The following is a 23,011-nucleotide window of genomic DNA, read 5'->3' as shown; positions in this document are numbered from 1 at the left end:
CCTCAGCCACTAGAATATCAACGGAAATTTGTACTGCAGAGATCCCATGAGGCCCCCGGGGGAAGGAAAGCGGAGGATACTTGGGGGAGTGAGACTGATGACCAACGAGGGGAGCAAAATTGTTCATACGCACATAAAAATGTCTAATAATGAGGAAATTTGATAATTAGGATGACATGGCAGATCTCCGCCAATTAACAGCTTTGTTGATTTTAGGCCGGTGATAATGGCATTAAAAAAAGTAAAAAGGAATGAGGTGCCGTATTTGTGTTTTTATATGCTAATGCTAGCATGCCACTTCCTTGTTTCAGTGGGATAAGACAATTGGAGTGTACTATTTCTTACTCGGGGGCACGGAGAACGGTTCCATTGTGACTCATATGGTAAAAACAAAAGAGGAGCGCATCATATTGTCCTTATTTAGTCTGTTAGTTTGCTAAATACAACATCTCAAATGCTAGCGTTAGCCAAATGGGACTCTATTTACATTTCATGGCAGGAAGGTGACAATGACTCAAAGTGCAAAAATTGAAATAGATTTCTCTCCTAAACTGGTCATCAAAACAAAAACAATGTAGCGTGTTCTATTTGTTTGTTGGTAACCTAGCGACTACCCGGTTAATCCGTTAGCCATAGCCAGATGGGACTGTACCATTTACATCATGCGATTTGGGACTTTAGGTTAGTGGCGGGCTACACCCCAGAGTCTGCGTGAGGCAGACGTGCTAACTCTTAATCCATCCACATTGCAGCTGGGAATGATTCAAACGTGACTCAAAAAGTAGCAAATAAAACTCTCAATCTGGAAACTTAAGGAAACTATACCCAACAAACGGTAAACTAAACAATGCCGTAGAAAATCGGTACGACAGACGCAGCTCTCCAGCGTGCCGTAAAGGGAATCCCCTCCTTGGAACACACATAAATGAGACAATTGTTGAACCAACACGGTAAACTTTACGGCACCCTGGCGTCCGACGTGCACCTAACGCAAAACGCCCTCGGTATTAATAATATACCCGTAATGTAAATACAAGTGGTGTGAGTCAGAGTGAAGCTGGAGAACGCAGACTCTGGAGTGTCATCAGGGCAGACAGTGAGTCCACCACACACACATACACACACATTCCATCTCTTTATGTTTTCCCAGGCTCAGGGATGCTGTAGGCCGGGGGCCGTGACTGCTGCATAGGAGAGCCGCTGACGACTTGCAGAGCAAAGTCCTCATGTGCACGCTCATGTTTTATCACTGTCCTTCGAAGCCTTTCCTCCCATTAGATATTAAAAGTCACTTGTGTTTCTGTGACACTGGAGAGTTAGAAACATGAGAACGCTTACAAATGGGAAAAACAGAGTGGACTCAATTGGTGGATCGCAGTCCAGATCAATTTGTCCACCGATATGTATCGAATTTTGATTTAATTAGGATTCATGTAGGACTTTTATGTCAGCAAGAAGCAAGAGATGACGTCTAACGTTGAAGGTTCAGTTGTACAACATGGTATTGTACTCTTTCTGACGCACAGCAAGAAAAAAAAAAAAAGGAAAAGAAGAAGTACTGCTGGCTGCAGCTTCTGGGCAAGCTTCTTGCTTTGATGGACAGCACACAGAAATAGATGTGCTGAATCAACAATTACGGGGAAGCGTGAGCAGTGGAGAAAAAAAAAAATGACCAGAACCCTAAAATGCATTAACATCTGTTTTTTTTGGGGGGTTTTTTTTGGGTCCTGTTTTTTTTTGCTTTCAGTGGAAAAGTTGTCATTTATTCTCAGGTCACATGACTCAGCAATAGTGGCTTTTAATGGTTGGGATTCTCAAGTGATAGAAGCAAAATGATGAAGTGTTTTTTATTGTCGCTGTCTTTTTCCACTGACATTATACATTTGAAATGTATTTTTTTTAAGAATGCTGCTCTTTGTTTACATGCATTTACTCGATACGTTTGAACATATTATTTAAGAGTGCTGCTCTTTCTTGGTAAAACATTGCAGAATGAATGGTTGACTTCCTGCGTGCCTAATCGATCCCTGCTTTCAGGCAATGACATTTCAGTCGCGTTCAGGTGACCTTAAAGGCTTTTCACTTAAGCTCTACCTCTCTGCTAACATCCAAAAAAAGAGCCAAATATGATCTGGTTGTGTGTGTGTGTGTGTGTGTGTTTTTTTTTTTAGTACCATTCACTCTTTGTGACACTGTCAACATTCCCAAATTGTGCATTGTACCAATATGGACTGAGTTTTTCTTGCTTTTGTGTTGTTGTTTTTTTCACTTTTGAAAAAGTAACATGTCATAGAAGCGTAAAAACGTCAAGAACCTGTAAAACAACACCATTATAAACCAAAGTACTCACCCTTTGATGGCAGATCGGATGGTGACGCTTGTCAACGTCATGCTTTTTGCTTAAGGTCATAAAAATGTCAAAAATTAATAAACCTGCACCATATGCTAACATGTAAAAATATAATAATTACTGACCGTTAAGTCATGCAGATTCCGGGGTGAACCTGGGAGGTCGGCCAATGACGAGTCCGCCTTTTGATTTTCACTGGTGGAGGCAGCACTTCATACATGACACACAGGGATATCACAAAAGCCAAATAGCAATAACACCATTGTCTTTTTTCAAACTAACCTGCACAATATGCACTTTCAAGAAAGAAAATGTCGCTTTGTAAACATACTGTTGTCCCCCTCGGCCACATTGTGACCTTTCCCTCCTGCAAAGACAGAATCGGTGCATGACCCCCAGTTTCCTTTGGGATCCCTCAACATTCATCCCCCGGGCTTCCCCACCCTCACCCAGTAACGAGGTAAGGCGTCAGAGGCCTGATTATTTGCACTGACCCGTGTCTGGCGTCCCGGGCACAGTCGAACTGGATCCTATTTACTCGGAGTGAGGCAGGAGAGGGACCAGCAGTGATAGGAGAAGGGGTTGGGGGTGGGGTGTACCGGGCTCGGTGCAGCCCCCGGCTCCAGTCAGTCGGCCCTCGTCGGCAGGTTGATGAATGTTCAGGACTTGATGATCTTTGCCACCCAAGCCAGTGGAGTAGAGCTACAATGACTTACAGTCTCCACGTTGAACGGCCCACTCCCACCCCCTTCTTCAACCCTTCCACTTCCAGCCAAGCAGCAAACCCTGCGGTTCTCAAGAACTCAAGCTGGCTTCCTTCTCTGCATCCCCAAACACTGGAGGTCTATCCTTCCACAGCCTGATTGGACTCATAGAACCCGGCGACACGCGCTCGCGGGGCCGACCGCAAGCCGGCCACACACTTTTTTTTGACATACGTGACACTTGACTGTTGATTATGTAAGCAAAGCAAAGAACACATTTCATATTTTGTCTTCCTGTAGGTGGTGACGGCTGCCGCTAGCCCACTCTAAATAATAGACGGGAATATTTGATGCGCTTTGGCACTCCGCTGACTGCTCGGAAGTGAAAAACAGGTGAAAATATGCTCCCGGGATGGCGAAAACAAAAAAAGCATGCCGAGAAAAGAGCACACATGAAAAGTCAGTCATGTGGAATTTTTATCCTTTTAGCCATCAAATGAACAAAGGCTAGATTTTAATCTGGTGATTTTCCAATTGACGCCAGCCACAATCATTTCAGTCTGCTGCCTAAACGAGTCGGCCTGTGACTTATAACTGTTTTTTGCAAAATTTGGACTGGAATGGACTTTTTGTAATATTGTCCTAATGATTGTTATAAATATTGCAACACAAATATGATGTAAATCTACAACATAAACTCAAGCCATTACAACAGCGTGCGTTCATTATTTTGCCATCACGATTTCCCTCCGCAAATCCGACTAGCAACATTTATTGCAATTTGGATGACGCACACGTCGCCGCACATTTTTTGGGCCGCCGCCGTTGCCTTTGCGCCATCTTTCCATCGACGTGACCCCCTTTAATCATCGCCGCCTTTTCCTTTTGGTTTGACTTCCACTTCAAGTAATGTAACAGTGGTGGTCCAATAATCCCACCGGGCGGAAAAGATGTGTCATGATTACTCTTTGCGCGGCTAGCAGGAGAGAAAAAGCTATTGTGGGTTGTACAACAGCATAGTAAAATCTCTTTGCATGAATGTGTCTCAGTCAGCAATATGAGCAATTTAAAGATGAGGGCAATTCATTTACTTGAAAATTAAAAAAGAAATGACTGAAGTTTGGCCAATTTTAGGCTGATCTCTTATCGGCCAGTAGATTTTTTTTAAAGGTCGATGCGTCAAAATGACAAATATCTGCGCCGATAATCAGCCAGACATTCGCTTTCGAAATTACGACTTCATTCTCCTTTGTTTACGATGCCGCTACTTTTTTCAACTTTGACTTTTTGGTTTGTTTGGAGAGTGCTACTCCTTTGTAGTCCCTCCAATGATGTCGGATGACAGCTGATGAGGGTGTTTAGCGTTGAAGTGATAAAGATGACAGAGCGAGAGTCAAAGGAGCTCTTTGAATGTCCTTTGAAAGGCAACCGTGTCCGCGCATGCTTCATCCGTGTGTTCCCTTTAAAGCACATCTGACTTCCGTTGAAGCCCCCCTGCCAGTGCAGGAGACATTCCTGACAAACGGGGTGAGCCGGGGGTTTTGAATGGCGGCCTTGTTGAGGGTCAGCCTCGGCGGCAGCGACAGGCATTTTCGGAGGGCTGGTGCCCCGCTGAGCCGCTCCGTGACCTCGCCTCGGAGCGGCGCTCCCAGGTGACAAATAAAAAACACGGCAGGGGGGGGCACCTCCGGCTCCACAATGCTAATTCCACACAATGTGTCCGATTGTAGCGCCTCTGCCACCTATTCATAGGATGGCTGCTAATTGGGAAATAAATATCAACAAAAGGCTATTTGAGTATTTTTTTTTTTCCTTGTTGGCGCCACGGAACTGTCAGCGCCATCACCGCTTCATGCCGCATGTTAAAGCATCATAATTCATGCTAAAGCATATCTCGGTACTAGTCAGCGTGCTTGGAGATCTGGAAATTCCAGACGGTCGCCATTCTTATCTGAGATGGCTGCGGCCAGATATTAAGTCAAAAACAGTTTGTTAAAGGTGCCTAATAAATGGTTGGGCTTATAAAGGAGAAAGGAAAGTTTGCCATTTGAGCATTTACTCAATATCCTTGATATGTAGCTAAATAAGACAATTCAGTTAGTAGATTAGTGTTGTTTGACTGAAGGAACCGTTAGCCACACTTGTAGCAGGATGCTAACCTAACAGTTGTTAAACAAAGCACACTAATTGCCATGGCCAAATTCACTATTTTTATGATTTAATAATGACTACAGAAGTAATAAGCAAACTAGTCAACATATAGCTAGCTTAGCATAACTGAAAACATTGATTTTCCATAATAGAGAATATTGCGTATCGTCATATCTTAACTACTTCCCTGTCGTAAAGGTAACACGCATTGACCTTTATGTAATTTATCTTTGTGTTTTCTATAACTTACACACAGATAAGCTTTTAAGTCTTGTTCGCGAGCTATTTATTTCCATCGTTAACCTTTTAGGATTGCTTAGCCATTTCCCGCCATAGGCTAACAGCTTTGGGGCCCAGCTGAGTGTTACTGTCATGATCTAATTGCCACTATACAATATGAACTTTTGGAGTCTACGGACTCTTTTGGTCAAACATAATAAATGGCCGCGAGTTGCTAATGTAAAGGTTGGGTGCGTCTTGTCGGGAGTGCTAACACAAAGCACATGTTCAACTGCTGTCCTCCAAATGAATGGGCCTATTGGGAGGGCAAGGCACGTCTCTGGGGACATTCCGCCGTCAGCCGCTATTGAAACAACATGGCCAAGATAAAGCGTTAGGAACTCGCTAGAAGAATAAACGCTTAGCGCCAGAGGAGGAGCTGAGCTCATCCTGCAAAGGAAAACAGCGAGCGCTGCGAGTGATGGACGCGCATGATGACTGTGGCGCCAGCCGACCTCGCTCTACTTGCGGGCTGCATGGGAAATGGAGAACATTAAAGAGCCTGCGTACTTGAGTTTGTGCTGATGTCACCAATGTACTGTGATGACTTTTTTTTTTTTTTTTTCTCTGTCCAAATTGTTCTATTTATTTTCCCCTCCTGACGGCGGCGGAGGGGAATAAAAATGATTATACAAGACGCTGTGAGGCTTCTGTTCCCTTTCTATAGATGAGATTCTTCACCATAAATCGAGCCATTGTAATCACAGCTTTGCAAAAAAAATTGTGAATACATTTAGCGTCATCTCCAAATTATTAACAAAAAAAAAAAGGCAAAAACTGTTTAAATGCCACGCATGTACATTACTTTACTGTATTCTTTTTCTTTTTGTGGTTGAGTGAGTGAGGACATTTGTATGACATTTCTGGCTTATTTTTATTTTTCCTTAAATCTAACATTTAGTTTCAAGTTACCTTGGTGGGAGCACTGTATTAGCGATTGTGCAGCTTGCGACTTGGCAAGCTCACGCAGGGGTCAAAGTGACACAGAACAGGACTTGTTGCAAAAATGCTGCATTCTGGCCAAAATCATCTGTGTACTTGCAACATTCCAGGTTATTTATATAGCAATGGGAGAACGAGAGTGGAGGGGGTAGTAATAGTGTAGACTTCGTGTCTCTGCTTGGTGAGAACTATTAAATTACCAGTGGATGTTTTTAATTACTTCACATAAATGTTGCAACACTAAACGAAACTAAAGGCTGCGTGTGCGCGTGCACGCACGTGTGTGTGTGTGTGTGTGTGTGTGTGTGTGTGTGTGTGTGTGTGTTTGTGTCAGCAAAGGGAGCATTCCTTCTGCTGGCGTGAGGCAGAGGAAATGGCTCATAAAAAAAAAAGATTGGTGCGTCCTGCTGGAGCCTCTCATCCTGGGATCCACTTAATTGCTCGTTTTGGCCGCCATTTATTTCCTCATATGGCATGAAGCAGCCTAATCCCACTCACCGAGCGGTGCCATCGGGTCTTTTATTATTATTATTATTATTTTTAACAAGAATAGTAAGGAAGAATTCTGAGAATCTTTCGTGTTTTTTTTAATCACTTTTATTTCAACTTGATGACAAATGACTGCCCGTAAACTATCTTGATTTTGTTTCAATCATTATTATTTGAATGCGGGCAACCAACGATAAATGCTAGTTAGCGAGTATTGTCTTGGAAAATGTGACACCGAGCGTTACCTTAAATGGCTGCGCGACTCATCGAACGGGTCATGAGTATTTGCCACCAATTGTTCACTTCAATAGCCATCTCACAAAGCAGCTAATTAGTGAATAGTTGCTGCCTAGCATGAACTTGACAGCAAGTTAAGTATTGACCACCTCGCATTAGCAGTCACAAACCTTATCTAGTGTCTTGTTATGAAGTAATAACTGCCTAGCATTAGCTTTAGCAGTCAAGGAGCTCACCTAATAGATAGTTAGCAAGAATTTACCACCTAGAATTCGCTTCAATAGCCACCCCACTAACTAGTTATCAAGTATTCACCGCTTAGCATTAACTTTAGCAGCAACCTTGAATTCAAATGTCATTCTCGAAACAATAGCTTGTCAGCACGTATGAGTATATTTTTAGCTGACATGTTTGTTCATCACACTTGTGACAAAGCCACCAAGTTGTCACGATGAGTCAAGCCACCAAAGCTTGTTTTTTCTTTTGTTCTGCGTAATTGCATCAAGTATGTGACTTCCCGTCAGCTCGAGCGCCGGTGTCTCCCCCAATTGCCCCCTCGGTGCCCGACGCCACGGCTGCTGCCCGCTATTGTGGCAGCCGAGTAGGAGGGGGAGGATGTGGGACAGACAATGTGAGGAAGGAAGAGGAGGGAATCCACGAAGAAGACAGCATTCCCCCGAGAAGTCTATCTCCTTCCGTCCCTCTTGACCACTGACTTTGTCATCCCCACACCTTGTTTAACTTTAGACATTGGTGAGGGTTTTCTTTGGCTACATTCTGATGGCCACTTTGAAGCTAACTAGCAAGTATTTTCCCTTTCATGCTAGCTTTAGTAGCCAAAAGAATATGTCTAATGGCTAGTTACTGTGCTTTTTTTTTTCTAGCTAGCATTGAGCTATGTAGATAATGTCCGGTTTGCACTTATGTGCCACCTAGCTTTAGCAATCATGTGACTTAGGAGAAGTGTTAGCTTCAATAGTCAACTGACTTTTCTGAAGTTATCAAGTTTTTGCCAGATAGCATTAGCTTTAGTATCTCTCATATTTATGTTTAATAATTTGTATGTTTTGCTGGTTTCAAGGATATTTGGGACTAGTTATGATGGCTTTTGATAAAACATGAATGAAATAGCTGTTGCGTGATGACAAATTATCGTTTTAATGTCATCTTGTGCTCAGGCATGCAGCTAACAGCTATCGCACCTATGCTTGCCGCAAGCCCAACGAGTATGTACCGTTGCAAAGAGTACCACAGACGAAACCCGTCGGTGGAAGGAAACGTGTTTCCAGACGTCTTGTTTACGACACGGGCTGACTTTTTCCATTAGTGTCTTGCACGCTTAAGCCTCTCTTTAGAGAATGCATATCTCAGCTGATGGATGGCGCTATCGTCAAGCCGTCTGGCCAAGAGAGGGAATTAAACGCTCCGGATATGAAGTCAAACTGCGAAATGCAACCTGCGCTTTTTCAACACTTGGCCAGGATGACACATAATGGGTCTTTATTAAAAACCTCAGACCTCAAAAGGAGGACTGCGACACTGATACTTGGCGGCAGTGGCGAGACGAGGGAGAGTGCTGAGCCATCACAAAACGGAGCGGCGGCGGCGTACGCATGAGCTCACCACGCCGCTATGCCAGCGCGAGGCCGCAGGAGCCGTGGAAATATTTGGACGCGGCTTCTCGCTCGTCTGCAGAATAAACCGGCGCGTCGTCTCCCGCGGTCGCCTGGACACGTTTTCAAATGGCCACAACCCCCCCCACCCCCCCAAAAAAAACGGGCGGCTCAGCAGGAGGAAGCCACTACCGCAGCCCGACACCGCAGACTCGTCTTTGTCAAGCCCGGCGTGACTTTTCTTTGGGTGTACTTGAAATGTTTCTGCCCCACAAAAACAATGTTCAACTAACCGCCATTAAATTTAACATCTAGCGTTAGCTTTAGCAGTTGTAAAATGATGTACTTGCTCATTTGCTGCACTTTTGTTAGCTTTAAAGCAGTAAGATGTGTCTACTGGCTAATCATTGAGTATGTCCCACATAACATTAGCTTTAGCAGTCATTATCACGCATTTGTCCAGAGCAACGCGTCTAATGTCTAGTTTATGAGAATGTATCAACTTGCACAAATAGTCGGTCTCTCAGTGAAGTCCACACCTAGTAAAAGTGCATTAAGCAAGCGTGCCATTTACCACGTAACGTCAGCATGCGTGACTCGTCTCATTTATTGTCACTGATCATAATGATAGTGTCGTCTTTAGGGGCCATGGATTGCCCTCAACACTGTACTGTATTAGATGCTGTACCATGACAGATCGGATTTATCACTGTGATGATAAAAGGTTTGGGCCCCGATGGAAACACCGCTTGCGCAATTTTCGGTTTCCCGATTCACATTCTTGTGTGCCCCAGTGGCGCTCAGTTTGCGGTTTTTACGCTTGTCATGAAATGTAGTCTCATAACGCAAAGATAACTCTTGCAGGAAAGATGTGGAAACGATTCGAGCAAGAATTTTTACCCTGCCCCATTACTTTTTTTTTTTTTTAATCTGACCACAAACTAAGACTCGTGGATTGCCGGCAGTACGGGAACCACAGTTTGGGAACCACTAGATGGTCTCACGGGGGGGGGGGGGGGTGTTAAGCAGTGAATGTTGGCGACAGTGTGTGAGATGGGGTGGGTTGGGGTGGTGTGGGGGGGCTCACCCTGTGAAAAGGAACTCATAAAAGTCCCATTTGTCGGTGATGCATGAATAAGTGACGGCAGCTTTGGCGCACGTGTTGGCGGTGGCGCTAAATGAACTGTTAAGACAAATAATCAAAGACTGCACTGGCGCCAGTCGAACTAGGGAAAGGTGGGGTTGGGGGGGGGGCGTCGAGGGGGTTTAGTGACACGCCACTCCGCGGACCCGACACGCTCTCTAGCAGGTGGAGGATCCACTGGCCGTTCGTACGTCCGTCAGGGGCTTTCACAGGACGGAAGCGCTTACACAAAAGAGGCCGAGCGGCCCGCTGACAAGAGGAAAGCGCCGCCGCACTCCCTTGCTTTCCAGCTATTGTGCTCTGGCGCGTTTCTCTTTTTAGATGTTCTCTTTGGAAACAGTCTGACAGCTATGAGTGCCAAAGAACGTCAAATTCAACTCGTGGCCGCCTGTTGACTATTTAACCGATTCCTCAGTGGCCTCGCCGACAACGCCGTTGGTGTTCGAAGCGGCTTAACGCATTTTAAACTTTGGTATGACACCTCTAACCTGAGGTCGCTTGGGTCTCAATGAAGTCTCACAAAAGTGTTGCCGAGGAACAGTCATGATGTAAAACTGCACTACGAGTGACAATCTAGCAGCTAGCTAGCTAGCAGACAGCGTGAGAAAATAAAGTTAGCAGTCGACAATGATGCAGATGGATTTAAATGCTCACCTGCTGCACAAGTTCCAAATGAAAGACCTTCCTTTACAAAAAGTTGGTCAATAGCTAGTGAGCTAATTTAGCACGAGGCAACCGTGTCATTCACAAACCCCATTCGTGGTTTTATATATCAATGGAGCGACTTTCCATATGAAAATCGTATATGTTAAAGACATTTTTTTGTTCACGTTGCCTGGTAACTGATGTTCCTTCTTAAATGTTTTTTTTTTTTTCCCTTCTTGTCCTTGATATCTGTGGAAAGAATCAGTGCTAGTGCACAATAACTAAAACAAAGAAATAAAGCTGCAAGCTGCGATAAATGGGAGCTAATACGTCACAGTGTCTGGCTCTTGAGAATAATGCACATTCTCCAGTGTGTTTGCAGAAAGCTTTTTTTACAGTATTAACACAAACAAGACCTTTTGGCCCTGTAGGGTGAAAGGTTAGCGGTCTGGCAGCAGAGGACTGCCTCCGACAGTCTGCCGGCTGCAGACGAGATCTATGTCCCCACTCGACTACTTCTGGCATTCCTTCCCATCTTAGAGCCCTAAACTGTTCCCGTGGCTCCGATCCGTTGTGGCCGACAGACACTATTTTTGTATCGTAAAAGAAGACCAAATAGCTTATTTACTTAACTGCAGAGGGTAGCGGGCATCCGTTAGCTGTATATTAAAGGAGAGGTTTCCGGTAATGAAGGACAAGTTAGGGGATGCCTTTTTGGGATATTAAACAAGGGTAAGAGAATAGAAAAAAATAATATCTCTTTAAGCCGAGGCCACTATCTGTGGGAAAGTAAGCGCTCATCACTTTTGAGCAGGTGTCGAGTTTGAAGCTAAGACGAACGTGACGGGACTTGAGGACAGAGTTGCTGCTTCCATACAAAAAAAAAAAGCTGCTAGGAAATATGACAGCTTTTGCAAGCGTGCTGAATAAAAGTGACAAATATTCACGACCCCAGGAGGCTCTGTTTTTTTTTTTTTTTTTTTAGGCGGGGAGGGGGCAACTATGCCGAGTGAACAGACAACTTGAGATTTTATATTCATGACTTTCTTCAAGAGTGGAGGAAGAGGAGGCATAAACAAATCAAGTGGAAAAAAAGGGTGAAGAGCAGCCTATTGGCACCTCAGTCAAAATCCTGCCTTGGCCTCCTCCACGAGGGGGGGGGGGGGGGGGGGGGGGGCGAGCAAGGTCATCTTCAGTGGCAAAAACACAGACTCACTTCACACCCACGGACACTCATGCTAAGTGAAAAGATTACACACAATGCTAGCGCTACACACGCCTGCGACGTCGCGACCTCCTGTAGCCTAAGTGCTAAACATGTCGCTTTACTTCAGCGTGACGGCGTGCACTCAAGCAGCCTGTGAGGGTCACACACACAAGACCTGCTTCACTGAGACTCAAGGCCTGGGTGGGGGCAGAGCGCCCTCTAGGGTAACATGATTTGGACAAAAGAAAAAAAAAAACATCTGTCCATCCAAGCTTGAAGACTTACGATGGGCTGGTCTTCTTCGCTCTTGTAACCGAGCTTGTGACTCATCATGATTGCATCAAACAACCGACTGCCTGCCCACGTCGTTCAAAAACTCACACGCCTTGTGATCAAATAAATTTGGTGAGGGGGTTTAAGGGGGAAATTATCATCCAGGCCTCAATCCAGACATCTATGTCCACATCTGCTAATGATGTAACGGCCATTTGTATGCAAATCAGGACCAACTCAAGGCGATGAATATCTAACAGCGTGAAAATAAATAGTAAATAATCAGAATGGTAGTTAAGAAATGCATTAATAAATGTGAGTAGCTGAGCTAATGCGTACACCCCCAGAAATGGTTTTGTATTTGCACATACTACTAGAATCAATCCATTTCTCAGTCAAGACATTCCATACAAAAATACTCCCTTGACATTTCTATTGCGTTAGCAGCATCTTGTGATGGGCAAGGTCAAAAAAGGAGAAAGGCAGAAGTTGCCATTTATTTATTCATTTCAGAAAGCAAGGATTTTTTTTTTTTCTGTGAGTTTTTCCTGCAAACAGCTGAGACATGTTGGGCACAAAAACACACAAAAAGTGGTTGAATTCATAAACAACAAACCACAAATATGTGAGAGATTACTGGCGGAGCTAGACTGAATATTGACAAGTAAAATGAGAATTAATGCACAGATTAAGCGAGGCTTGGATGCACAATCAATCATGATGAGGCAAATTTACTCTTCCAGTAAAAAAGGAAAAAAAAAAAGCTTTAACAGTGAGGTTTGCGAGGAATAAATGTCTGGTTGGATTATTCTAATGAGAACATAGGCCTAAAAAACAAAAAAAACAAAAAAAACGGTGCTTTTTACTCCAAAGTGCTTTTTAACATGACTCAGCAGCCAGACACTGCCATCTAGTGGCCAAAACTGATTCATCCATCTGCTTCCTACAGCGTTTCGACTCATGGGGGCACATAGGATATTATTGCAATGAACTTTTTTTTTTTCACTTCCCCTTTAATATTTCTTTTTTTAATTGGGGGACATTTATTTACTCTAAATGTTGGTTATCGGCCTCCTTGATTATTATTGGGGGTTTTTTGGGGCCCTGAAAACAACAAGAAAAAACATACTGGTATAACATATCGGTCTTTCTCTACTTAAAATTCATGTTCTTGTGGAAGGAAGAGGTAGAAACAAAGACAGACTGGGAGAACAGGCAAACGTCTCAGACTCTCCGGAGCTGAGGTTTGAACCCAGAACCTCTCGGCTGTGAGACGCGCTAACCGCGACATCCCGCGTGCAACAAAACAGAACAAGTTCAAAAACAATAAGAACTTTGTTGTCTTTTCGCAGTGAGTTTTAATTTCAGGAAAATCACAAGTTCATACACCTGCCATTTTCACTAGAAGTTAAATGCAAGGGTTTTTTTTTTTTCCTTTTTCGGAACAGAACAGGCTTCAACGTCTGTTACATGTCAGAGAGAAATACCTCGAGAAGAGAAACATTGGTATTGTGTCAAATACATAATATATATTTATATATTCATTAAAAAAAAAAAAAATCTCTCACCTCGCGACACTACTTGGAGACTACAGTCACAGTTCGGTATGGAGCCATCTGCATGATGAATGTGGAAAAACCAACAGAAAAAAAAAAAAAAAAAAAAAAAAGGGGGTATTGTCATTGGGCCCTGTGGTACACACAACTTCAGCCATCACCGGAAAGCAGAAATCTGTTACGGCTTGAACATAATAGTAACTTCATTGACTGCTCTTCTTGGCTTTTTTTTTTTTTTAATGCTGAACGGAACTTTTTTTTTTTAAACAAGCCAGGCCATAATACGAGAGTCCAATCCTGTTCTCGCATGGGGAATACTGTAGATGAGCAATGCTTCTTTCTTTTGTTTTCTTGTCGTTGTTTCTTTTTTTGTTGTTGTTGAAATGATATTTCTACGTAGGCTTTTTAAGACAGAGGGTCAGAACAATCCATGGTGATTAAGTGCTGTAGTTTTGTCCTTCTGGTGGCTGCGGAAGCTTCATATTTTCTTTGGACATCATTAGACGCCTTAATTCTTGAAGGACAATTTTAATGTTATAAGAATTCTGCCATTTGGCTAATACTGGTATGCTACGTGAGTCCACCTGTGGGATAGACACAAACAGTTGACGGCGGTCCACAAAGATTGGAAATGTGAGAGGAGCGCCGCTTACCGTCCCGTTGGAATTATTTATCCCGTTCATGGTGATTTTTGTAACAAATCTAACAGTCGGGGCCGTTTCTGGGTACCTGGGTCCGCATTCCACTTTCAGGCTGTATATCCTGTTCTCGTAATTGGTCTGAAAATAACAAGAGTACAAGTGGATTCGCGCTGCGCCCTTTTATTGTTGTGGGGGTTACGTTTCAGATCCAAAGGTGAAATGGTGCTATACAAAGACCACGTTTTATTTATTTCGACATAAAATGTATGGAAAACATATTTAGGTGTGACTCCAAGTTAATAATGACTTTTGTTTTACAATGTCAGTTTTCAGAGCTAGCTTGGTAGCTTTTGTATTTGCTTTTTCAATATACTTTGTTTTAGTTTTGAGGTTTTATTACTTTTCTTTTTTGAAGTACACAATATAGTTAAATGCAAGATTGAAAAAAAAAAAAAAAAAAAAAAATCACCGTCAGTATTACTTAAGACCTGACAGTATGTATTGTAATAATAAGCAGGTGAAAAAAAAAAAAAAAAAAAGTGTGATTTTAGCAATAGAGCGGCCCGGCCCGCACGGTTGCGCAACTTCTTACTCTGGCCGGCCCGATGATCATGGCGGTCCACTGCGTGAGGGTCATGTCATCATCGTTCTCCAGGCCCCAGCTCACCGTGCCGTCGCCTTCCCCTTTCTGGCCCTCCTCCAATTCCTCCAACAAGCGAAAATTGCGTGGCACCTTAACTCCTGCAAGCACCGACGACATATTTGGTTCGATATCGACACAGAGTTTCAATTTGAAAAATAATTCTCAATCGATTTCGTGTCAAGAAATAACGATCGAGTCCCTACAATCGATGAATTGATGAGTGTGCGCATCTCTGGTTTTGCTACACTCTTGGCATCTTAATAGATATTGACAAAGAACCTGGACAAGCTCATGAATCAAGCATTTGCAAAGAGTTCCACCGCAGGGAGCGCAAGGAGACTTGACTACTGATTTTCTTTGAACAACTGATTGAGGGTAATGGCCGCGGTTTTTCTGGCCGACGTAGTAAGAACAGTCCAGTTAATAACAGGGCTGCAAAAGCAGTCAATCAAAGCAAGAGTGTTCGACGTATGGATTTTTTTTTTTTTTTGAGGAACTTTAGCACTGAACACAGCAGTGTGACCGTCGCATGCTGTGTTGAAAATGATGATGTGGAAAGTGGCCAACACTTGAAGACAATCTATTGATTCTCACACTAGCCATCTTTGCCACCATTTGAACAAAAAGAGGACATTTTAATCACCTCTTCCTTCCCCCCCCCCCTCCGCTCTTAACGTCACAAACTGCTTCAGTTTTTTTATCAATAAGAGATGGACTTGAGGCAAAAATGGAAAGAGGGATGTTTTATTTTTAGTTCCCACATGACAACCAGCTAATGAATTCCATACCTTAGGCATTACTGCCATCTAGGGGTATTCACGGCACATAGCACTTCATACACTACTGTATTTTCTGTATATTTTATGCTTGTAACATTGTTGCATTCAAATACATTTAAAACGTTTTTTTAACAGTTTTAAATGTGCTTTTAATACACGTGGAAGGGGTAAAACTATCAAAAATGGTTTTACAGGATGTGGTCCCGCTGTATTGTGAAGAGTGGATATAAGCAAGAACAGCTGAAAATGAATGCCAAAAGAGGGCAGCAAAGGACTACTTTTGTCTAAAGGGAGCGCTTCAATTCACTTCAATTTGTTTGATCGCCACCAGGGGGCGCTAAAGCATTACCGCTATCACTTTGGCCTGACCACAAAAACAGCGAATGGGTGAGTTTGCCAGTTGAATAATAGGGGATAGTTAACACCCACGTCGCCCCCCCCCCCCCCCCCCCCCCCCCACTGTGAACATAAACCCAAACATTCAGTAACGGTTTGGCTCATTAAAACATCTCGTGGTTATGTACCACGAGTTTTACATTTAAATGTTTTCATTTGACACGGAGGTTTTCGTTTGCATAGGTTAGTGATAGACCACGGCAATTCCGTGCTCTGATATATTTTGGGCGTACCCCATTTCTATTTTCACCCCATGTCATTTACGCATGAGAAACATAACACCTGGCTATGCTAAACATGAAGCTATGGCACGAAGACGTTCTCGATGAGATGAAAAACAAGCGTTCGTAACAAAGCGGTAATTTGAAGGAGACACGTTAGATGGAAACAATGATGATCGACACTACTTCGAAACTATAACAAATGTGTCGTTTGTGTGGAATATATATATAAAAAAAGAGTAAATAGGAAGAAAATGTCGATAGAAACGTAGCACTTATAGTACGTAGACGATGTTAGCATCACCTGACATGGATGAAATGTAGCGCAGATAGCAATGCACGCTAACGGGCTAGCCACATGAGTCCATTGCGAACACAGTCAACACATTATCGCAGCTAATCAAGAGCCACACGCTCGCTTTATTATTGCGGTTATGCTAGCCCCACAACACTGAGACGGTAGTCAATGGACGGACAACGATCGGTCACAATACTCTGGTCGCCCCGGTTAATCTTAGCAGCCAGGCATCCATTACACTTATGTCGTTTGTTTAGAAAGTAAATGACTTCAAAATACGTCACGGCGTTCGTAGTCGTTGGTCCGTTATCTAAGCGAGACGCATTCGTTGAGTTATTGCGTCTCGCCACAACGCCTCGGCTACTAGTTAGCAACACAGGCTACACGCATTACACGGCGCTTTCCCCCCCATTGAGTCTTTTCGGGAAACAATTCTCTCGTGAGCGTCGGAGCGGAACCGAAGCGTGCCTAAAGGCTGGCCGCGAGCTCGGCTTCAGTTTCAATATTTATATTTGTGAGCTGGTTAAATGCTAGTTTGTTTGGCACACAGACCTGAGGAGGCCGCCATCTTCTTCAGTAGAGTCCAGAAGAGCAGAGAAGTGTGACGTCAGCCGGCGCGGCGGGGAAATGAGTTGCACTGGCGTGACACGCCTCTTCCTCCGCCGCCTTGGCGGAGTTTTTTTTTTTTTTTTTTTTAATTATTCAAAAAACAGGACCTATTCATAAACTGTTAAAAAGATCAAACTACGAACTTGTTCAGCATAAGCCTTACTGTGCATAGGAACATTTCTAAACCAACTATTTTAATAAAGAAATAAAAAAGATCTAGCTAAATAAAAAAAAAAAGTCTAATCAGAAAATGAAATCTTAATATGTAACAGCAATTTTAATATAAACAAGGGCATCAAGAAATTGTTGGTACATTAAACAAATACAAATCCCAAACATGAGCTCTAATAATTGCCTTTTTTGTACTCAACCAAAGTGTCAATTTGGTGAACTTCCACCTAATTTTTAACACCCAGAAAAGATGTGTTGCAATCATACAAGCATTATTACCAGTTTTTTTTTTTCTTTACCATACAAAGAGAACATATTTGAAATCCAACTGTACATAAAGTCAGGTGGCGCCTCAGGCCAGGAGCCGCACAGTCTTTCCAGTGACCGTCAGGTAATCTTCATCAGCGAGGGCTCGCAGTGCTTCGTCAAATAACTCCTTGGTCACGGCCTAGGAGGAAGTCAAACAAGATAGGTGATTTCCTGGAGATAAAGAAAAGGAAACGAAAGCACCAAAAAAAAAAAAAAAAAATCTACTTACAGTTTCCGACTGCCCTCGAAGGTCATCGAGCAGCTGCTGGTACTTGATGGCGTGCATCTTGCCCTTGGCCTGGATCAGCTTCTTGAGGGCCTGGGCCACCTCCTCCTTACGTTTACGAGCTGTAGCGCTCATACCTGATAACAGAAAATCCCCTTAGTGCCATCTTGCTGATTTTTGTTTACATTCCCTTGATACTAAAAAAATATGTGTACCAGTGTATTCTTATTTTGATCACAGAACAATTGACTTCCACAACGGTTCAAATGTGATGTCACTTACCAGTGGTGAGGATGGAGATGTCCACAAATCCCGTCCTGGGGTCAGTGGCTGATTGCTTGAGGGCCTCCCTGTGCAGCCTCTTGGCCTCCTCCACATCGATGGTCTCCACCTTCTCAGAGAAGCGCACCTTGGCGTGGGCCTCGGCCAAGCGGATCAGGGACTCCAGTTGTCGGGGGTAAGCCGAAACCATTCCCCTGCCGCTGCCGATCTTCCTCATGTCCACATAAGCCTGCGGAAGACCAGCACGGGAATCTCGAACGCTCCATTTCGACAAAGTGAAGGCGAGAGCGACAAAATGGCGGATGTCCCGTACCTCAATAAGCGCCTGGCTGGCTTCCTCGTTGAGTCGCGGTACGACATACGTGCGCGCATACGCGATGTAGTCCTTCAGCACGGCCATGTCCAGGAATTCCTCCTCTAACTGCTCCTCACTCTGGTAGTAGAGCGACACCAAGTGGTGGGCCAGACGACGGTCGTACGCCTCATCCTGGGGGTCCAGCATCAGGAAAATCAGGTCGAATCTGTGAGGGTGGGAGGGGGAGACATCAGCAGGTTTGTCTTTGGACAGAATATTTTTTGTGTCGCTAGTAATTGAATCGATTAGTTTTAATGCAGTTATTGATTTTGAGGATTTGGTGAAGGACTGCAGTTTGGCGTGGTAGAAACCTGGAGAGCAGCGTGTGAGGCAGCTTAATGTTCTCAATGGTGGTCTTCTTGGGGTTCCACTGCGATTCTACTGGATTGGCAGCAGCCAACACAGCAGTGCGGGCGTTCAGCTGGCAAATAATTCCTGCCTGCGATCCAAAGAGAGGAAAGGTGCGATCAGGTTTCCAACCCCCGCGTGACTCAAGCGGCGTCGAGGTCGGCGTACCTTGGCGATGGAAAGCGTCTGCTGCTCCATGACCTCGTGAAGCACGGAACGCGTGCTGTCGCTCATCTTGTCAAACTCGTCGATGCAGCAGATGCCGTTGTCGCTGAGTACCAAGGCGCCGGTCTGCAGTACCAGCTGCTTGGTCTCCGGGTCCTTCATCACGTAAGCGGTGAGGCCCACGGCGCTGGAGCCCTTCCCGGACGTGTACTGGCCACGAGGCACCAGGTTGTACACGTACTGCAGAAGCTGAGATTTGCTGGTACCAGGGTCCCCGCACAGAAGGATGTTGACCTCGGCACGGAAGTTGCCGCGACCCGTCTGGCTGAAGTCCTTGCGAGTTCCGCCGAAGAGTTGCAGAAGGATGCCCTGGAATGAGGAATAACAAAAAAAAAAGTGGTCAAGAACAGAAACATTCCAACTCTCAAGATATTTAACAATACAGTTGAAATCCATCTGCCGGGTTGATGACACTCGCACACCTTTTTAATGTCCTCATGCTCGTAAATGCTGGGCGCCAGGGCGGAGGCGAGGCGCTCGTAGACGTCGGGCTTGGCCGCCAGCTCCTTCAGGGCCCGCACGCGGTCTTCGGGGAAGAGCTTCTGCTCGTTTTCGTCGTCCAGGCCGTACAGACGCTTTTCGTCCGTTTTGCGGAAGTGGATGGCGTCAATGTGGGTCTTGTACACCGACTTGACGTTGCTCTGCAGCGGGTTGACACGCATGGGCACCGCCCGGTAGATCCCTGCGACCACACTGCGACGTTAGCGGATGCGGTCGATCATTATTTGGCTAATTTAATAAAGTTATATAATTAAATAATACATCAATATTTTTACTATCAATTTATCAAATCATTTGATTTAATTGAGAGAAATCTTATTTTTGAGGGCCTGAAATCTGAAGATTTGGACATTCTTTAGTTCAAAAATGTCTCATTGTAGTCACTCCATGAGTAAAATACAAAACGATTTAATTGATAGTCGCTTTGATTTTGATACATTTTGACACAACATTTTTTTTTTTTTAACTGGGCCGTGTCGTCTCACCGGTGATGTTGACTCTGTCTCCGGGCTGCACTTTGTCCACCAGGTCATTGTGTGCATACACTCCGGTGGTGTGCGGCGTTTGTCCCGCTGGCATGTCTTCGGGCGACTCTTGAATTTTAATCTGTTTTCCAAAGAAAGTGACAGATGCCGTGACCACGCCCACACGTGGCGTAAACAAATCCGCCCGGGCGCTCGGCAAACCCACCATCTGCTTGTCGGAGAAGACCGAGCGGTTGTGAATGAGCGCCAGGCTGTGGGTGGTGTTGCAGTGGCGGCACACGGCCGGCTCGGCGATGCGCCCGCGGTCCACCTCCACGCGTGTGCTGAAGGCGCACACCTGGCACTGGAAGAAGCCCTCCTGCATCTCGGGGATGAGCTGCGAGGTGCGGATCACCATTCCGCTGATGGTGATCAGCTGGTCGATATCTGCGCCGCCGCGACAGAAGGCGATATTAACGGCGACCGTCCCGCTCCAAACGTGTGGCGTGTTACATATGATGTCACGGAGGAGCCATCCTGCAGGTCCCACTCACCTTCTGGGTTCAGGTCCCTCATGGTGCGGGTCTTCACGGCACTGTAGGGGCGCACCTGGATCTGGTACTCTAGGCTGGAGTCTGGGAAACGTTCAAAGAAAAGCTCGTTGACCGCCATGTCGAAGGTGGGGATGACTTCCTGGCAAAGAAGGAAATGATCAGAATGAATGTTTTGTCTCCAATAAGTGTTAATTTCATTTGCTTCCATGAAATTTATAGGAAGATCAATTTTGGACCAAACCTGCGGGTAACTGATGAGCTGCCTGTAAAGTTCTGCGTCAAAAGCTCGCACGTGGCCGCAGTTGACGTTGAGAACAGGGTCGCCGACGACGCTTATCTGAGGACGGACCAGACCAAAATATTTAGAAGTGGCGGATTCTCTTTTTACGATGCAAAACAAAAAAACAAAATAGTAGTAGTCATTACCTCCTCCAGTTTCTGCATGTAGATAGGCTCGTTGAGATCCAGGCCGGCGTTCTCGTCCTCTGTGCAGTTGGGGTCGACGAACCTCTGCAGGAATCTCTGCGGGCAAAACAGATGAGGACACTTTGTATGATTTATACGGCAGTTTCGAGAACCCAATTTTCATTGCAAGCTTTTATTGGCCACATTACAGGATTTGGCTGGCTTAGGATGGCTGCTCCTTGTAGCCCATTCATTTAAATTTGTGTGCCACCTGAGGGTAGTGGTGGAGGAGGGGGATAAAAAAATTCAAGGCAAAACATCTCATCTCAGTTTTATCACCACATACCTGAAACTTTTCTTTACAGATCCCCACGTTGACGTCAGTCCCCCAGATGACCAACCTCTGACCCGCGTTTGATTCGCTGGCAAGTACGCCCTCATTGCTTGGCTGGGAACAAAAAATAAATAAATTGGAAAAAGTCGTACGAGTGTATGTACAGTTTTGGGGAGGTCAGCTTGGTTGCACGTACCAGCTCAGACTGAAAATCAACTTGAGGGGCTTTTCTCACGGAGCCCAGATCTGGACGTTGGCGGGTCGGGGTACCCCGGATGCTACTCCGGGGCGTCCCGTACACGAGAGGGGAGCTCATGTCCACGTCATTGGGGAGAACTGGTGATATTATGACAAGACGTTTAAGAACTTCAAACAATCATAGCGACACCGCAAAGAGGCATGCTGAATAAGTCACCTGAGGCTCGAGGGCTGGAGAAGAGAGAAACGTCCTGCGGCGCCGGCGGGCTGAGCACGTCGATGGCTGGCGAGGTAGGCATGGGCATCAGGTCCCCCGCGGAGGAGTCATGGGCTCTGTGCCGCTGAGATGCCGGGGAGGCCAGGCCATCACTGCTGGCTGCAGGTTCCAACACAAGACAATGACGTCATCAAACATCACGTGGATATATTTACGGATTAGAAATCCAACATACGTGTGGACGGGTTGGTGGTCCTCCCTCTTTTGCGACCAGGAGTTGAGAATGGAGAAGACATTGTGGAGAGTGGATCTAGATGTGCATTAAAAAAAGGATAATGGTTCAAATTAAGGCAAATACAGTATATTAAAAGATCTGGAGACTGATTCTAATCTAGTACAGATCATTTACATCCTTTGCGTTCAAATGACTCTTTGGCTTTGTTTAAAAGAATTCGATAGCGGTTCAGTCGATAATGTTCTTCGACTGAAGCTTTCGGTAACATTTCCACCATTACACATGGCAGCACAGCAAACAATAATCGAATTACTAGCTGTCGGTGTTACAACCAATGAGTGAAGAAACAATACAATCACGTCCATGGTAAGCGTGAAGGACGAGTTTAATGAGTCGGACGCCGATAAAAGTGTTATTAAAAGAGAATTTAATGACAAAAGTCAAACAAAAGTGCTGCTTTTACCTTTTTTCTTCTGCTGCGCTTCTGTCGGATGGCTGCAGTGGCGCGAAACTGCGACTGACGTAACTTTCGCGGGGAATTTTGGACCAATGGTGAGCCAGGATCCGTTTCTCTCTTCCGGTTGGATCTTCCACTGGTTAAGGGTGGCATTTGATTGCGGGTGTTTTACATAATAGGTATTACTCATCCCGGTTTTACGTTAAGAACAGTTTATGTGTACAAATCAGCTCTTACTTGATTGCATTTAAATAAACTTTGCTTATATTATGTTACTTGTTACTTATGGTATTAAGGGCGTTCTTCAGTGTCATTTGGTTTCGTCCACTTGTTTTTCAGTCGAAAGACGTTAAAAATATATATTAAATAAAGTTTTTAAAGTTAATTTATGCAAAATTTATGATATAAAAACAAGGCTACAAAAAAAATATGAAAACAGGGCTCAACAGCCACGGTTTGGACCCTTGAATATTTTTTTAACAGGTTATTTTTGTTGTCATTCACCTTGCAAGAGCGCACATTGACCACTAAGTGGCGCAATTTCCATTTTAGA

General features: G+C 44.6%; 2 protein-coding genes across 4 annotated transcripts; both read right to left on the bottom strand.

Annotated features, from left to right (window-relative positions):
- Positions 1-12,519: 12,519 nt before the first annotated feature.
- On the bottom strand, positions 12,520-17,264 carry ube2v2 (ubiquitin-conjugating enzyme E2 variant 2). Of its 3 annotated transcripts, none has more exons than XM_085929977.1 (4): positions 17,121-17,264; positions 14,824-14,972; positions 14,244-14,369; positions 12,520-14,174 (listed from the first exon to the last, which is right to left on the bottom strand). In XM_085929977.1, the coding sequence occupies exons 1-4, from the start codon at positions 17,134-17,136 to the stop codon at positions 14,028-14,030; spliced, it is 438 nt and encodes a 145-aa protein (XP_085786103.1). In that variant the 5' UTR covers positions 17,137-17,264; the 3' UTR covers positions 12,520-14,027. The 3 variants fall into 3 exon arrangements, with proteins under 3 accessions (XP_085786103.1, XP_085786104.1, XP_085786102.1); XM_085929978.1 differs by lacking the exon at positions 17,121-17,264 and adding an exon at positions 16,575-17,067; XM_085929976.1 differs by lacking the exon at positions 17,121-17,264 and having other exon boundaries at positions 14,824-14,991.
- Positions 17,265-17,435: 171 nt separating this feature from the next.
- On the bottom strand, positions 17,436-22,614 carry mcm4 (minichromosome maintenance complex component 4). Its single transcript, XM_085929975.1, has 17 exons — positions 22,465-22,614; positions 22,002-22,076; positions 21,767-21,925; positions 21,548-21,687; positions 21,364-21,465; positions 21,039-21,134; positions 20,854-20,949; positions 20,613-20,751; positions 20,285-20,505; positions 20,080-20,200; positions 19,516-19,775; positions 19,037-19,402; positions 18,832-18,959; positions 18,479-18,686; positions 18,166-18,394; positions 17,887-18,020; positions 17,436-17,796 (listed from the first exon to the last, which is right to left on the bottom strand). The coding sequence occupies exons 2-17, from the start codon at positions 22,060-22,062 to the stop codon at positions 17,701-17,703; spliced, it is 2,556 nt and encodes an 851-aa protein (XP_085786101.1). The 5' UTR covers positions 22,063-22,076; positions 22,465-22,614; the 3' UTR covers positions 17,436-17,700.
- Positions 22,615-23,011: the final 397 nt, after the last annotated feature.

This window comes from Syngnathus leptorhynchus, chromosome 14 (genome assembly GCF_054491065.1).
Source record: "Syngnathus leptorhynchus isolate UIUO chromosome 14, UIUO_Slep, whole genome shotgun sequence".
NCBI classification, from domain to species: domain Eukaryota; kingdom Metazoa; phylum Chordata; class Actinopteri; order Syngnathiformes; family Syngnathidae; genus Syngnathus; species Syngnathus leptorhynchus.
This window is presented reverse-complemented; position numbering and strand designations above follow the sequence as displayed.